This window comes from Pristis pectinata, chromosome 4 (genome assembly GCF_009764475.1).
Source record: "Pristis pectinata isolate sPriPec2 chromosome 4, sPriPec2.1.pri, whole genome shotgun sequence".
Lineage (NCBI taxonomy): Eukaryota > Metazoa > Chordata > Chondrichthyes > Rhinopristiformes > Pristidae > Pristis > Pristis pectinata.
Genome location: NC_067408.1, coordinates 76,699,814 through 76,718,566, shown reverse-complemented (window position 1 = coordinate 76,718,566; position 18,753 = coordinate 76,699,814). Strand labels below are relative to the sequence as shown.

At 39.9% G+C, this 18,753-nt stretch overlaps 1 protein-coding gene across 1 annotated transcript in view; it reads right to left on the bottom strand.

Annotated features, from left to right (window-relative positions):
* LOC127569658 (cilia- and flagella-associated protein 47-like) overlaps positions 1-18,753 on the bottom strand; it is a 401,309-nt gene that overhangs the window by 99,398 nt on the left and 283,158 nt on the right. Inside the window, 1 exon segment of the mRNA XM_052014458.1 lies at positions 7,291-7,466. Coding sequence (XP_051870418.1) covers positions 7,291-7,466 — 176 coding nt within the window.

Below are 18,753 nucleotides of genomic sequence, written 5' to 3'. Positions count from 1 at the left end.
TAGAATGTGTTAAGTTCATCAGGAGGGAATGCGTTGTTGTTAACTATGCAGCCCGTCTTCGTCTTGTAGTCACACAAACTGCAGAATTGCAGCAAATAATGGAATAAGCTGCTCTGAAAAAAAGGGCCATTTTACTCCCATACGATGGGACAGAGATTTGTGTGCCAAACAAACAATCATCTCATGATACTCGTTCTAAACTTGCAAGTGAGTAGAATAATATTTGGTCAATGCGTGTGAGGAGATGTGGTCACAGATACCTTGTATTAAAGGAAAATGTGCATTTAAATTGTTATTTCTGAATCCTTGTGTTGATTAATTCATTGAAGTGATTTAAACTTTTATATATATACTGTGGGTGTATATATATTGATCTGTCTTCTTGAACCACTGTGGTCCTTCTCATGAAGGCACTCTCTAGTGTTGTTGAGCATGAAGGTCCAGGATTTAGACCCAGCAACAATGAAGAACCAGTGATATAGTTCCACATCAGGATGGTGGACGGAAATATGCAGGTGAAAGTGTTCTAATGCATCTGTTACCCTTGTCTTTGTTCATGGTAGAGTTTGCGAATTTGGGAGGTGCTGTTGTATTAGCCTGGGTTAGCATTTTGCAGCTGACATACACTGCAGGGAGGGAACATCAGTGGTAGAGGAGGGTTGATGGGCTGTCAGGCAAGTGGGCTGCTTTGTCCCAGATGGTGTCAAAGTTCTTGAGAGTTGATGTCACTGCATTGATGCAGATAAGTGGAGTGTATTCTATTGAGTTCCTTCCATGCTTTGTATATGGTGGAAAGGTTTTGGGGTGTCAGGGAGTGAGTCTCCTGCCACAGAACACTCAGCCTCTGACCTGCTCTTGAAGCTACTTTATTTGTGTGGCTACTTCAGTTGAGTTTCTGGTCAACGATAACCGTCAGGATGTTGACAGTGGGGATTTCACAACAGTAGTATTGAGGAAGTCAGATATGATGCCCATCCAATTATGCACACAGCACTGAAGATTTGTTACTTATTTGACACTGATGAAATAAGATAGATAAGATAAGATACTGTATCTTTATGAGTCACATGTACATCGAAAAACACAGTGAAATGCATCTTTTGTGTGGAATGTTCTGGGGGCAGCCTGCAAGTGTCGCCATGCTTCCTGCACCAACATAGTATACCCACAACTTCCTAACCCGTACGTCTTTGGAATGTGCGAGGAAACCAGAGCCACCAGAGGAAACCCATGCAGTCACGGGGAGAACGTACAGACTCCTTACAGACAGCAGCCGGAATTGAACCCGGGTCGCTGGCGCTGTAATAGTGTTACGCTAACCGCTACACTACCGTGCCTGCCCCTTTTATTTTTGTTTTAACATGCAGTTTGAACTACTCAGTAGGAGTTGAGTTCTGATGCCCCTTACACTGTAATGAGAATCTCCTTGGCAGATTCTCATTTTCAGTGGATATTTAAAGTGTAAACAAAAGGCAAAAAGACTGCCATTGCTGAAAACAGAAAATACTGGAAATAGTCAACAGGTTCCATGAGCAGCTGTGGAGAATTCTGATTAAGGATAATTGACCTGAAGTATTAAATCTAATTTTCTCTCTGCAGATACTGCCAGATCTGCTGAGTATTTCTATTTAAAAAAAAATTATTTGGCATTGAATGGGTGCTGGAAATAGGAAAAGATTTAGCAATTTGATCAGGACACTGAAGAAGAGAATGCTACTTCACTTGTTAATTTTTCTCAGCAAAGCTTTGTAACACCACACATTCTTCCCAACAGTTCAAATCTTTTGCTCCCATTCTTCATCTCATTCAGTCACTGTGATATTACACCACAGCTCCTTATGCTGACAATAACACAATCAACACCTGCTTCTGCCCTTAGAACAGACACAACATTCTGCTGCCATCTGTCTACACATGGATTGCATTCAACTGTTCTGTAAATTGATTTTACACTGGAAGCACTTTATCCTACATCACCTCCTCGCTGACAACTTGCAGCTTCTTCTCAACATCAACATTGCAAGAAGCTGGATGACAAATTTTCGTAAATATTTCAAACACCACATATTAATTTACCCCCATTCTTCCTGCAGGGTGGTGAGGAAGAGAAGCTGCAATAGTTAAAACCTCATTCTGATTACAGATGCAGCCCAAGAAATTACTAACATATGCATGATACTATCAGAAATGGGGAATGCCGTGTCTGACGGTCAAGTATTGCAGGATGTTCAGCTACTTCTATGACCTTTCTCTTTTTCTCAATCATATGAAGATAATTTTATGTGTTGTAACTACCTTCTCTCTACAGGTTCAGCCTTGGATTTTCTTGCATCTCACAGCCATGAAATGGAAGAGCACAGCCCTGGATAAGGTGCACTGCATTGCTCTTATCTTTTCAAGAGTCAGCCCATTAAGCAAACACCCTGAACAGGATAATTTTTTTTTAAATGTACTCAGTCATAGGATGTGAAAGCCACAGGCAAGGGCAATATTTATTTCCCAACCCTAATCATCTTTTAAAGATTGTTGGTAAACCATCCTCTGCATCTGCTGCCATCCGTGTGGTGAAGTTGCATCCAGAAACAATAAAAGAATGGCATCAGACTTCCAATTGAGTATGGTATATGTCTCGTATGGGAACTAATATGTGGTGAAGGTACTATGTGCCTGCTCCCTTCATCTTCTTGGTGATGAAATCTTCTGGTTTAGTCAGGTTCTTGAGAAAGCCTTGAAGATTTGTTGCAAATCCTTCTCAGCAATGGTGGAGGAAGGAAATGTTTTAAAGTGGTGTGTTTCAAGTTTCTTCAATAATCATTAGAAATTTATGGCACAGAAGGAAGCCATTCAACCCAAATAAGATCTCTTCTGTTCGGCTCTTGGTCCTTAGTCTTGCAAGTTTTGGACCATCTCATGCTAATCCAGATATTTTTTGAAAATGTTGAGGTTTCAGTCTTGAATGAGTTCCATCCCCACACCATTCTTCGCATGAAAATGTTTTTCCTCAATTCCTGTCTAATCCTTTGAACCATTCACTGGAATCTTTGCCCACAACTTAATGAACTCTCTGCTAAAGGAAATGAATCCTTCCTATTCACCTTAATTTTACAACTCTCCTCAACCTCCTTTCTTCCAGAGAAAATAGATCCAGCCTCACCAATGTTTCCTCCTAACTACCTGCACTTTGTCTACTGATTGCACTTTTTCTGTCACTGTAACACTATTCTGTTATTGTTTTCATTTTGTACTACCAAGATGTACTTATATATGGAATAATCTGTCTGGATGGCATGCAAACAAGGCTTTTCATTGTATCTCAGTACATGTGACAATAATAAACCAATTGCCAATTAACTAAAATTTTCCAGCTTTGGCTACATCCTCACAAGTCTCTTCTGTACCCAGCCTCCCCACCCCCCCCCACCCCAAAGCTTTCGCATACTTCCTGCATTGTGATGACCAGATCTGTGTGCAGTACTATAGCAGTGGACTCAGTGGTATTTTATCCAGTTCAGCCTGATGTTTCTGATTTAGGACATTGATGTGACCACACCTGGAATATTGTGTGCAGTTCTGGTCACCGTACTTTCGGAAGGATATGATTAAGCTAGAGACAATGAAGAAAAGATTCACAAGGATGGGACTGGGACTGGGACTGGAGGATTTCAGTTATGAAGAGATCAGATAGGCTGTGACTGCTGCCCCTGGAGCAAAAGAGGCTTGACAGGTGACCTTACTGAGGTTTATAAAATCATGAGGGGCATAGATAAGGTGGATGGTCACAGTCTTTTTCCCAGGGTCGGGTAGTCTAAAACTAGAGGGCACGGATTTACGGTGAGAGGGGAAGCATGCAATGGGGGGTAGTTTTCACAGAGGGCGGTGGGTGTATGGAATGAGCTGCTAGAAGAAGTGGTAGAGATGGATACAATTACAACATCTAAAAGACATTTGGACAGGTTCATGGATTGGAAAATTTAGAGGGATATGTGCCAAATGCAGGCAAATGGGACAAGCTCAGGAAGGCACATGTTAGGCCAAAGGGACTGTTTCCATGCTGTATAACACTATGACTTGATGACTTGATTATCTGCTGTTAATTTTATTGAATGTTATTCGAACCTCATTCATTCATGAGAGTGGAGAGTATTTCACCACTTGCACTGTGTTGTTGGTGGAAAGTCGGTCAGAAGGTGAGTCACTGCCCATAGAATAGTCTCTGGTCTACTCCTTAAGCAACAATATTTACATGGCTTGTCATGGACTGGATTCTAATTTCCCAATAAGGTGGGAAATAATTTGGGCAATGGTGTTCATGTAAAACATTGTAAAGCTGTTAATAAATGAAGCACTTCTGTCATTATTTTTAACCCTTTCAATGCATTATTCTTTGAGTTCTGTGTTTTGCAACAAGTGGTTGCAGGAGCAGGTGTGATAAAGGTCCCAATGAATCAACATATACACTCAAAGTATGCTCTTGGAATTGACATGAAGGGATAAAGGAATGGAGTCAAGATCAGCAAGGGCTGAAGCACAACTAATGATGCTTTTCTGGTGATGATGATGATGGGTCTGTAAGTAAATAATGTTCCCTTCTGATGGGAAGAAGCCACCTGCCAGTGTAACCAAGCAGATATAGCTGGTGATGAGGTCAGCAGCAGGCAGGTGGTAATGTCAGAATTAAATTACTTATATCCTGATGGTCTTATTATTACAACCCCCTCAGTGTACTCTCACCAGTCTAGCACATCACTCCTCAAACTAATTTACTTTGTGGATTAATCAATCCATCTTTGTCTATGGTTATTCTTCACAATCCCATCTATCCACCCTTTACCAAGCATATATTGATATATCTTGCATCTCCCTCATGTTCACTCTCAAACAATGTTCTCCATCCATCCGCTCATCACATGATACTACTTTCACTCATCGGACCCTTTACCCAAAGAACCACTGCTGTAGGACTTGGGGAGCCATGCACCAATTTAGATTTCATAGTTAATTGTGTCCAGTAGAAAGATCATTGGGTTTTCATCAAATGACTCATCCATCAAAAAGTGAGAAAGAACAACTGGGTGGAAACAGGAACAAGCCCAGCAAAGGAGAGTCCACATTGAGAAGGGCAGAACTGTTGAAGCCCTGCTCAGCCAGACTTAGATGGAGCAATGACTAAACACTTCTGGTGCAAAGAATATGATTGTAGTGGGAAGCATTCCAGCTGCACAGAACTGACACAGAAAGACTGGTATGGTCCATTTCAAAATGAGCATTATTATATTGCATGTTTCTGCAGTGTTGCCATGTTCCGTTGAATAACCTGCATGAAGTATAAGACAAGGGTATGTGGACCTTCACCATTGGCTTGCATATTATGTAAGTCATGTCAAATCGGATACATTGTGCCTCATGTTTGACTGTCCACTATGCATCTGCACCAGTGTTCACCAGCTCAGTGCTCGCATGGAAACTTAGATGTACCTTGAAGATGATGATGAAGGAGAAATGGAAAATAGGGAATCTGCTCAAAGTGATTCCCCTTCTTAACTTCATTCCTCTCCTCCCAGTCAGATCTCCAAATGTTATTTTGTATAATGATGACTGAACCTGTCCTGAACATTTGCAAAAAAGCAATCTATAAAGAACCTTTCAAGCAACTTGGACAAAAATATCATGGCAACTGATTTAAATCTTCTATAGTTATTATTTAAAATTACGTGCAAGCTGTACATTTGAGAATGAAAGCATTCATGATCAATGAATGTTCCTGAATGGATCTGGGGATGTCTCAGTTGTTTAATCTGCAATCCCATGCAGCAAGCCTAAATCTCAACTCCCATTCATTCTGACTAATATCATAGCAGGAAAGGTTGACATAATTGGATGATTTAGCAACCAAGTTAGCAGTCACCTATCCTATATATGTGGAAATGGCCAGCTGTGGAATCCTGAAAATGTTTCTGACAGAGCCCTGGAAGAATCCATGGCAAAGCCTTTGAGGTCAGTGATGACTTTAACATCCTCTGGTAAAGTGTGGCAACCTGGTCCATATAGCATCATGTCTTGTTCCCACAAGGTTCAAGTATTCAGCAGGACTTGACACAAGACTCTCAGCCTCCCTAGAAACCAGTGTGTCAACATGTTGTATCGGCTGCCTGTACAACCTCTATACCAGGAACAGCCTCCTGGAAGTTGCAACTCTGTGTTAATCCATTCTCTAATTGATCTATAAGTCTGTCAGAAGCAAGGTGGCACTGTCCCTCCAGCTCCTGATGCTGCTGATGTTGGTGACAGCTCTGTGGTACTTGACACTGTTAGAGCTGCTCCTGATTCTATTTGTTTTCGTTTTTGTCCTCAGCTTAATGCAGCACAAGTAGTACTCATGCTAATCTGATAGATCAGAGCTCCAAAGTGGAGATCAAACATACGTAAATAATCTTATTGTCAAAGTGACAACTCAGCACAAGTAGTAGGATCAAACAAGCAGGTAGTAAAGTAGCTGTGAGGTGTCAGAATTTGACATATTTTCCTGTCAAGTGATCAGCTCCTACAATTTTTGAGACCTTCATCACATTACACTCAGAGCTCTTGATTTAACTGGCAAGTTCCTCAAAGCCAAGGAAACCATAGCTTTAATTGAGTCAACTGTCTTGACAGAACTTTCCAAACACAGCCTATAATGCTGGATTTAAGTGAGTTACAGTCAAATTCCCATTGATTTCCCCAGATTTTGTCAGCCCACACCTGCTTGGATCCCAACCTATTGGCTCCGAAATATTATAATTTCTTCTAGCATGTGCAAACAAAATCTCATTCAATAGATCTATCTTGCATTCCTTGTTTTTAAATAATTCCCAAACTTGTAAATAACACAGCAAGAGGGAAATTTTATTGCATTTTGGGTTTTAAATATTATAATTGTTGCAATTAAGAGGCATTCATTGACTTGACAAATTTGACAGCTAGCTGCTATAGTTTTTTTCAAGTTTCTTGGGCTCAGCTTGCTCGAGTTCCTTACCTTACTGAGTGGCAGTATTTCCGCAAACAAGATGCTTGACGAGTCTGCTGCTGCTAAGGGCCCCACCATTGAGGATTTGGCCAGAATGGGAGCACATTAGTACTGGGAGATTTATAAAAAAAAATGTATGTAAAGACTTACAAACATAAAGGCCAAGTACCTGGAGGTTTGCTACTGATCACAAAATCTGGATGAACAATTTTTAGGTGCATTGATGAAGAGAGTTTCATTATTTTAAAGAAGTATCCCAATATGTTTTGTAATTTTTCTTCTCTTACCTTCCAATACTTTCACCAACAATGCTTGGAGCGAATCTAGCCACATAGGAAGCAACTTCTTTTGGCTTAATTACCAAACAGGTGTCTCCTGTAATTCCACCTCCATTCAGCATAACATCGAGTGTCAAGGGTTCATTAACAGGATTTCTTATCAGAATCTTCACATCAATGGAATCCTAGATATAGGAATAACAAATTGTATAATAAAATGCTGATACCATGATGCCATGGAAGGTATTTCATTTTTGAGCATTTCACAAACCTGGACAAATCTTATATATTAACATCCTGTATAATCAAGCAACTAGTTTCTACAAATTGAAAGGGTAAATAATTCAGACCAAATTTAAAGTTTGCAGACTGACTTGGATGAAATCTAACAGCTCTGGTGTATCAAATATTATTTAAATATAGAGATCTGGAAATAATGGTCGATCACACAGTAAAACTAAATAGTATTGTGACACAGCTGATAGGATTTAGTTGGCAATGGGTGATATAGCTAACTTAGAAAAGTCCTCAAAGAACAGGATACAATAACTTGAGAGAAAAATGGGTTTTGAGCTCACATTATTAATAGACTGAACTGAGAAACGGACTGGATGCAGTGCAGACAATTAGGATATTTAAACTGGATAGTATTGTAAAAATTGTAAGTTAACAGTCAGTTAGATGTTAGGCAGTTCTTCTCCTAATGGCTGTTGCTTGCTAAAGCAATTTGGCAAATTGCGTGGATTAGGGCAAATTAATGCATGAGCCGCCACTATATTTGAATTCCCATATAAAGCTTAACAAAACACAGTCAAACTGCATACAACTTCCAGGTTGCAATATTCAAGCATTTAAAAACAGTGAAAGCTATGATCAGTAACAAGTATTGTTTCAATATTTATATTGAGAGCAGTGTTTTTATGTATTTACCAGCCTATTTTCTCATGCATTTTACTAGATGCTGGTACGTTATGCATCAGGTGGGGATGAATATGGAGGGGGATGGATAAGGGAAGTAATTTCGTTCAATGCATTCATGAGAACTCCAAAATGTTCTTGGAAGCCAAACAATCACAATTTACTTAAAATGCCAAATAATGTGTTAAAATGGGACAACGAAAGTTCCTAGGGTAGAATAATGTTTCCAATTATCAGTTGTAATGGATAGTTAATTTTACGATGTTACAAACTGTGGTTTTCTGGAACTTGTTTCATTGCCTTTACGAGTGGGGGAGGAAATGTGATATTTCTACAAAATTTGATTACAGCTTTTATCTGTAATATCTGCCTTTCCCAGAAGATAGCATGAGTAGAGGTGTGTTGGTAGTGTAAGTGATGGCTTCACTGATGAGTTAGAACTTCAGAACATAAGAAATAGGAGCAATAGACCACTAGGCCCCTAGAGCCTCCTCTGCCATTTAATAAGATCGTGGCTCATCCAATTGAGTATTCAACATCACTTCCCCATTCTTTCCCCATATCCCTTAACTCCCTTGTTGTTCCAATGTCTATCAATCTTCAACCTGAATATATTTAATGACTCCACCTCCACAGGTCTCTGGGTAGAGAAATCCAAAGAGTCACAACCCCTGAGAAAACAAATTTCTACTCACCTCCATCTTAAATGGAAATCACATTATCTGAAACTCTGCTCCCTCATTCTAGATGCTCAGCATGTTAAGTGGACTGTTTTATACGTTCACAAGCCAAAACATAAGGTTTGTGGGGGGAATGCAGAATTGTTGACCCTGTTAATATTTAGAATCTCAGCATTCAAGGTATGTCTCTCAATCTAAGCCGTCACGTACTCTGGAATATTCAGGTTCTAATTTTTGTCACCCTACAACCACATTTCTGCATTGGCTATCAGATCAAACTCACTTTTCTCTGTGCAGCTAATTCATTCAATTGGAGGAATAAAGTAACAATACTTGTGTGTAAAAGACTGTAAGTGATAATGCCATTAAATTTACCAGCATCTGCTGCTTTTGTACTTGCTTTAGAACTGTGACATCACCAGCTTTCTCTAATTCTGGCAAATATACATTTATCTGAAATGTTATCTCTCTCTCTCTCTCCATCCTTCTCTCACACAACAGGTACTGCTTGACCTTCTCAGGATCTCTAGCATTCTCTATTTTAATTTCAGACTTCCAGCATTTGCATTATTTTGCTCTGGTGAAACTTGTGACTGTGACTCACAATGCTCTCAAGTATTATCACAGCACTAAATAGGCATATGCTGGTATTCACTGTGTTCTATTATAAGGGAATGAAAATATGAGATCTTTGCTTCAAAAATGTTAATGAGGTACTACTTGTGGGAATACATGACCATCAAAATGTGTTGTTATTAAAAAAAAAATTCCAGATTTTGGAAGAAAAGTAGAAAGAATAGAGGTGTTGAAACCCTCTTCTATTTCTTCGACACTTTTAGAATCAACTGTTTCAGTCCTCTTCTGACAAGCCACCCATCCAGTTTTCACCATTTTTCTCATCCCAGTCTTTAGTCCTTATCATATCCTGCACTGAATTCAGCATAACTATTATACCTTGTTGAATTGAATGGGTACCTTTCTTCCCGTGCTTCAAATATTTTATTTCTTATCCCTAAACCCCATTTTTGCCCCATCTCTAACCATGACTTCCTCTTCTCATAAATGAAATGAAATGCATGACATTTTCCTCTGTTGTATCTAACCTTTCTTTGCTCATTTGCATCATTAGTAGCCACGACCTTTGCTCTCCAAAACTCAGGTTCCACAGTTCCTTCATCAAAACTTTCTATTTTTCTCTGTCTTCAGCTTCACGACCACCTTTTAATATCCTCTTCAAAATCTCTTTAATTTATCTTCTATTCACCATTCCATTTCTTGCTTAGGTTTTCCTTAGTTCCTACATATGTTTCTCAATGTCAAAAGGTGATTTGAAAACATGTTATTGCTGAAGCTTATTTCTACTCTTTCCAGATGTTGACTGACATGCTCTGCATTGCCAGAATTTTCTGGTTTTATTTCATGTGTTAATAATTACATGAATAGCTCATCCATCAGAAACTTCCTGCAATAATTTCAGCTATTACAAAGGAGATATATAACTAAAACGAAAATATTTGACTAGATCTACTGCTGCGAGCAAAGAAATCCCCTGCAGTGAAAACCCATTGATTTAAAAGCATTACATTACACAGAGTTTAACTGAAGGAAATGGATTTAATGCTGCCACAAGGAAACTGAAATAATGATTTCAGAGTTGTTAATATTATTCTAAAGCTATTTTTTTCACCATGAAGTACATGGATCTGGAAAAGGATGTGGAATATTGAAATTATAAAAATGATATTAACATATTTGTGACAAAGTGGTACAAAATTACATGCTGCAAACAACATTTTTTCCTAGAAACATATTGAAATGTATTATATTTATGCACAGAATTACTTTATCATTTCAGATAAAATAGCCATTGCTTACATAAATAAAACCCTGTTAAGAATGTAATTGATCACAAAAACATTCAAAAATTCCAATGTCAGCATCCTTCTTTCTGATTCAATTGTAACAAATTTTTATGTTGCTACACTTAATAGCTTTCTTTTTTTTCACATCGCTAAATCACTTCCAGATAACTATCAATCAAAAGTTAAACATTGTTGGTACAATATTGTGGGCCGAAGGGCCTGTACTGTGCTGTAGTGTTCTATGTCCTAAATAGAGTCCGGAAAGGTGCATATTTATAAGACTGTTAGCCTTACATTTTACCATCAGTTATCTTCTGGGAAACTTCATTCAGGAAGGGGGTTTGAGGAGAATAAACAAGATAAGGCTTCTTGTGAACAAAGGCTAATTTTACAAACAAATGCATTGCTGACAGTATAATACTATTGTAAAATCATTGCAATGACTACACAGTTTACAACGATGAACAATTCATCATAGAATGATAACAACACAGGACAATACCATTCAGCTTTTTGTGTCTGCTCCAGCACTCCATCAGAGCAACACGAATTCGATTCTCTGATCCTTTCTCTGCAGGCTTGATCTTTTTTTCTTTGCCCTATACTTATCCAGTTCCTTCTTTAAGTCCACAATGGAATCTGCCTCTATCACATCCATAAACAGTGCACTCCAGATTCTAACCACATGTTGCATAAAAAAAGTTTTTCCTCCTATTTCTCTCGATTCTCTTCCCCTAAACTTTGAGACTTCTTGTCCACAATCGTTCCATCAAAGGAAGCAACTTCCCACAATCTATTCTTTCATACTCCTCATTATTTTAAATACGTCTACCAAGTCTTCCTTCAGCCTTTTCTTCTCCAAAGAAAACAGCTCAGTTCCCTTTTCCTTGTAAATGTAGTCCTTCATCCAAGGAACTGTTTGTTTATGGTTCCTCTCCAAACCTTCATATTCTGCCTATAATGTTGTGGCCAGAGTTGAACACAATATTCCAGTTAAGGCCAGATCAAAGTTTTATAAAGGTTCAGCATGACTTCACTGCTTTGATAATCCATGCCTCTATTGATGAAACACAAAATTATGTATGCCATGCATGCCTTATTAACCCTGTCACTTTCAATGCTTTGTGCATATATACCCCCATATCCTTCCTTTTAGAACAGTATCATTTATTCTAGATGGTGTCTCTACACATTCTTCCCAATAAAGTACATTATTAGCTCACATTCCTCAACCATTCACGACAATGTTCTGTGATTTCTGAAAATTGGTAAATTGGTTTATTATTTATTGTCACATGTTCCGAGGTACAGTGAAAAACTTGTTTTGCATACAGTTCATACAGTTCAGATTCCTGGGGCATTGAAACCAGTTCTGGGGAAGGTGGGACCAGTACCCACCAGATGGTCTACACCTGGGCAGGATGGGGATCAATGTCCTAGGGGGATTGTTTGCGAGTGCTGGTGGGGAGGGTTTAAACTAATATGGCAGAGGGATGGGAATCCATGCAGAAAGACAGAGGGAAGCAAAGCAGACACCAGAGCAAAAGTTAGAAAAGAGAAAAGAGTGGAGTACAGAAAAGTCAAACGCAAAGGACGCAAAGGTTACCAGATTCTAAAAGGACAATGAGTGTAAGGGCACTTTATCTGAATGCCTGTAGTATTCGAAACAAGGTCAGTGAACTTGTGGCACAAATCAGTACAAAGGGGTATGATTTAGTGGCCATGACAAAAATGTGGTTGCAGGGTGGAGATGATTGGGAATTAAATATCCAAGGGTATCAGGTATTATGGAAGGATAGGCAGGAAGGTAAGGGAGGTGGGGTAGCTCTCTTAATTAAAAATGAGATCAGGGCGATAGTGAGAGACGATACAAGATCTAAGGAGCAGAATGTTGAGTCGATCTGGGTGGATATTAGGAATGGAAAAGGAGGGAAAAAAATCACTGTTGGGAGTTATCTGTCAGCCACCAAATAATAAGACTACAGTGGCACAGGCAATAAACCAAGAAATATTTGGTGCATGTAAGAATGGAATGGCAGTTGTCATGGGGAAGTTTAACTTCCACATAGATTGGGTGAATCAAGTTAGTCGAGGCAGTCTTGAGGAGGACTTCATAGAATCATGATAGCTTTCTTGAACAGCATGTTAGTGAACCTACAAGAGAAAATGCTATCTTAGATCTGGTCCTGTGCAAGGAGACAGGCAAAATTAATGATCTTGTAGTTAGGGATCCTCTTATAAAGAGTGATCATAATATGATGGAATTTATCATAAAAATAGAGGGTGCAATAGTTCAATCTAAAACCAGTGTATTATGCCTAAACAAGGGAGACTACAATGAGATTAGCGAAGAGTCGACTAGTGTAGACTGGAAACATAGGCTATATGGTGGGACAGTTGAAGAACAGTGGAAGACTTTCAAAGAGATTTTTCATGGTGCTCAACAGAAGTATATTCCATTTAAAAGCAAGAACAGTAAGGGTGGGGAGAGCCAGCCTCGGATAACTAAGGAAATAAAAGGCGGCATCAAGCTAAAAGCTCATGCATAAAAAATCACCAAGAGTAGTGGGAAACTGGAAGATTGGGAAAACTTTAAAAAGCGTCAAAGAACCACTAAGCAAGCAATAAGGAAAGGGAAGATAGATTATGAAAGCAAACTAGCACAAAATATAAAAACAGATCATAAGAGGTCTTATATTAAGCAGAAAAGGGTGGCTAAAGTGAATGTAAGTCCCTTGGAAGATGAGAAGGGGGAATTAATACTGGGTAATGTGGAAATAGCCAAGGCTTTGAACGACTATTTTGTGTCAGTTTTCATGGTGGAGGACACATCTAACATGCTAAAGAGAGATGTTATGCATGCAATGGGAGGTAAGGACCTCAACACAATCGCTGTCACTAAAGAGGTAGTGATGAGCAAACTAGTGGGCCTAAAGATAGAGAGGTTCCCTGGTCCTGATGGGATGCATCCCAGGGTATTGAAAGAAATGGCGTAAGTTATAGTAGAGGCATTTGTGATAATTTACCAAAATTCTCTGGACTCTGGGCAGGTCCTGGCAGATTGGAAGACAGCGAATGTCATGCCATTGTTTAAAATAGGATATAGGCAAAAGGCAAGTAACTATAGGCCAGTTAGCTTAAGGTCTGTAGTCAGGAAAATGCTTGAAGTTATCATTAAGGAAGAAATAGCAAGACATCTGGATAGAAGTGGTTCCATCAGGCAGACACAGCATGGATTCAGGAAGGGCAGGTCCTGTTTGACAAACTTACTGGAGTTCTTTGAGGATATAACGAGTGCAGTGGACAGAGGGGAATAGGTGGATGTTGTATACTTGGATTTCCAGAAGGCATTTGATAAGGTGCTACATAAAAGACTTATCCATAAGATAAGGATGCATGGAGTTGGGGGTAATGTATTAGCATGGATAGAGGATTGGTTAACCAATAGAAGGCAGAGAGCTGGGATAAATGGGTGTATGGTTGGCAATCAGTGATGAGCGGGATGCTGCAGGGGTCGGTGCTGGGTCCACAACTGTTCACAATACACATTAACGATTTGGAAGAGGGGTCCAAGTATAGCGTATCTAAGTTTGCTGATGACCTAAACTGAGGAAAAGCAAATTGTGCAGATGATGCGGAGAGCTTGCAGAGAGATATAGATGTGTTAAGTGAATGGGCAAGGATCTGACAGATTGTACAATGTAGGTAAATGCGAAGTCATCCACTTTGGAAGGAAAAATATAAGATCAGATTATTATTTAAGTGGTGAAAGATTGCACTCTGATGTTGTGCATGAATTGCAAAAGGTTGGTTCGCAGGTGCAACAGGCTATCAAGAAGGCAAATGCAAAGTTGGTCTTCATTGTTAGAGGGATTGAATTTAAGAGCAGGGAGGTTATGCTGCAACTGTGCAGGGTACTGGTGAGGCTGCACCTGGAGTATTGCGTGAAGTTCTGGTTCCTTACTTGAGGAATGATATACTGGCTTTGGAGGCAGTGCAGAGGAGGTTCACCAGGTTAATTCCAGAGAAGAGGGGTTAGCCTATGAGGAGAGATTGTGTCACCTGGGACTATACTCGCTGGAATTCAGAAGAATGAGAGGGGATCTTATAGAAGCATTTAAAATTATGAAAGGGATAGATGAGATAGAGGCAAGAAGGTTCTTTCCACTGGTAGGTCAGACTAGAACTAGGAAACATAGCCTCAAGATTCGGGTGAATAGATTTAGGATGGAGATGAGGGAAAACTGCTTTTCCCAGTTTTTGAATCTGTGGAATTCTCTGCCCAGGGAAGCAGTAGAGGCTACCTTATTAAATATACTTAAGACACAGTTAGATAGATTTTTGCATAGTAAGGGAATTAAGGGTTATGGGGAAAAGGCAGGCAGGTGGATCTGAGTCCACAGCCAGTCAGCCATGATCTTATTGAATGGTGGAGCAGGGTTGACGGGCCAGATGGCCTACTCCTGCTCCTATTTCTTTTGCTCTCACGTTCTTATTTCATTATAACGGTGCATTGAGGTAGTACAAGGTAAAACAATAACAGAATGCAAAATAAAGTGTTACAGTTACATAGAAAGTGCAGTGCAGGTAGTTAATAAGGCGCAATGTCATAACAAGGTAGATTGTAAGGTGAAGAGTCCATCTTAACATACTGGGGAACCATCCAATAGTCTTATAACAGCAAGCTGTTCTTGAACCTGGTGATCATGCTTTCGGGCTTTTGTATCTTCTGCCCGATGGGAATGGGGAGAAGAGAAAATGTCCAGGGTCAATTGGGTCTTTGATCATGTTGGCTGCTTTACCAAGGCAGCGAAAAGTGTGGACAGAGTCCATGGAGAAGAGGCAGGTTTCCATGATGTGCTGTGTTCACAACTCTCTCCAGTTTATTGCAGTCACGGGCAGAGCAGTTGCCATACCAAGCCGTGATGCATCCAGATAGGATGTTTTCTGTGGTGCATCGGTAACCACTGGTGAGGTTCAAAAAGGACATACCAAATTTCTTTAGTCTCCTGAGGAAGCAGAGGTGCTGGTGAGCTTTCTTGGTCGTGGCGTCTTCGAGGTTGGATCAGGACAGGCTATTAGTGATTTTCACTCCAAGGAACTTGAAGCTCTCAACCCTCTCAACCTCAGCACCATTGGTGTAAACTGGAGCATGTGCACCACCCTCCTTCCTGAAGTCAATGACCAGCTCTTTTGTTTTGCTGACATTGAGGGAAAGGTTGTTGTCATGACACCATGTCACTAAGCTCTCTATCTCCTTCCTGTACTCCAACTCATTGTTATTTGAGATACGGCCCACTACGGTGGTATCATCTGCAAACTTGTAGATGGAGTTAGAGCAGAATCTGGCCACACAGTTGTGGTAAATTGGGAATATATTAGGGGTCTGAGGACGCAGCATTGTGGACACCATGTTGAGAATAATCGCGGTGGGGGTGTTGCTGCCTATACTCACTGATTGCAATCAGTTGGTCAGGAAGTCAAGGATCTAGTAGCAATGGGAGGTGTTGAGCCCCAGGTCTAGGAGTTGGAGATGAGTTTGCTTGGAATTATAGTATTGAAGGCAGAGCTGTGGTCAATGAACAATCGTCTAATGCAGGTGCCTTTACTGTCCAGACGCTCCAGAGGTGAGTGTAGGGCCAGGGAGATGGCGGCTGCTGTAGACTTGTTTCAATGGTAGGCAAATTGCAGTGGGTCAAGGTTGTCTGATAGACTGGAGTTAATGCGTGCCATGACCAGCCTCTCGAAGGACTTCATGATGGTGGATGTCAAAGCCATTGGGCGGTAGTCATTATGGCACGTTACTTTGTTTTTCTTAGGTACTAGGATGATAGTAGTCTTCTTAAAGCAGGTGGGAACCTCAGATTGAAGCAGGGAGAGGTTAAAAAATGTCTGCAAGTACCCCTGCCAGCTTTTTGCCTGTTGCATTATACAGTAAAATAATAAGCAAAAAATAAGGGTGGATCACTTTATCACCTAACGTGTCTTAACCTATCTCCATATGTTTTTTTGTCTCATACTTCACTCTTGTCCCCAGCGCTGCTTTGAAAACTGTAAACCCTCCACTCTTCCCCCACTTCTGAGGAAGGGTTGCTGACACATAATTTTGGCTGGTTTCTCATTCCACAGATGCTGCTTGACTGGCTGAGTTCTTCCAACACTTCTGTTTTTGTTTCAGTTTCCAGCATCTGCAGTTTTACTTGTTTTCCACCACATTATACACACTCCCTATTCAAATGAAGCCATGTGAGTAATCTCCCGAGAGGGCATTCCAAGTCAATAAGGAAAACAAAACCTAGAACTTTTTGACTCCTTTAGCTAATTTGAACCTCCAAATTGATATAATTGGCAAAGTTTGATAGAGTATTTTCATCCTTGTATCCAAATAAATATAAATGAAAAGCACACAACTTAAAAGTATGTGTGGAATGGCAGAGTATGTCAAAGATTTGAGTGTCATGAATGAGAATGATTCTTTCAAGGCTGTATTTCCTTTAGACGTTTGCTGATTCTTTAGTACAAAGATAATTGAATGATAAACAGAAAGCCTCATGCCAGAATTTGATTATGAGAAGGGAAAGTGTAAAAATATCAGAAACATTTAAAGTACTGCTGTTCCTTCAAATTAACTGGAACCAAAACACCTAAAAAAAATGTAACAGAAGAAATGGAAAGTGTCTTCTTCCAATTTGTTGCAATTACAGTTTTAAGCTCGGTATACCTGCTGAGAAATATATTGCTATCTTCAAAATTTACTGAATGTTATTTTTAATACAAGCTTGACGAGTTGGGTTTGACGCAAATATTCCACTCATTTGAACTGGCAGGTCAATATACAAGCAAAAATAAACATATTGAAAAAGTACTTCCAAATATACAACAATTAAACAAATTAAAACAAGTTATCCTCACATTATTGATGACTTAATGATTCTTCATAAGCTACATTTGCATTTATGGTACCAAATTGGCTTTATGACTGCAGACATTTAACAAAAAAGGCAGTTTTACTGACACTAAATTCAGTACCACACAACTGTGTGTTGTCACAAAATGAATCAGCAATTTTCTTTAACCAATTCACATCATAATATTTTAATTCCAAACTAAATAGTAGGGAATAAAGTTACACACTTTCCAACATCGGAATTTGCTTAGAGTTAAATTAAATCATTCAAAGATATAAAAAATGTCATGCATTTGCGTTATTTAGAAAGTTGACCAAAGTATTCTGTGGCTGACAGAACCTGAAACCAAATGAATTAATGACTGAAGTAAGTTACCAAAGCTGCAAAATATCCCAGGCAGAGATTCACCACTAATGCCCAGAATTGTGAGTTAGAAGCTAATACTGCCATTTAAAGCTGTCTGCAGACCATCTTACCAACATGGAGAAATAAAAACCAGAAGATCTCCAAGCTCAAGAATCAAAGGTCTCTGTTGAGAAACAAAAGATAATTTACCATAACTCCCTGGTCCACTCATCCCTCCCCACCCACTCCTCCCTGGTCCCTGGCACTTTCCCCTGCAATTACAGGAAGTGTAACACTTGTTCCTACACCTCCTCTCTCACCACCATCCAGGGACCTAAACAGCCCTTCCAGGTGAGGAAAAGATACACGTGCGTTTCCTCCAAACTTGTCCACTGCATTTGGTGCTCCTGATGTGGCCTCCTCTACATCAGTGAGACCAAGCACAGACTGGGTGACCATTTAGCAGAGAAGCACTGACACTCTGTCTGCAATAGCCATCCTGAACTCCCAGTTGCATGCCATTTCAATTCCCCTTCTCATTCCCACACTGACTCGTCCATCCTCGGCCTTCTCTTCTGCCAGGGTGAGAAACAAGAAGAACAACACCTCATATTCTGCCTGGGTGATCTACAACCCAGTGGCATGAACATGTTTTCCAATTTCAGGTAACCCTCTCGGCTGGTGGATTATCCCCCCCTCCCTCCCCACTTCCTGCCCCTCCAGCTGATTGTCCTCCGGTCCTCCCATTTTTGTCCCCTT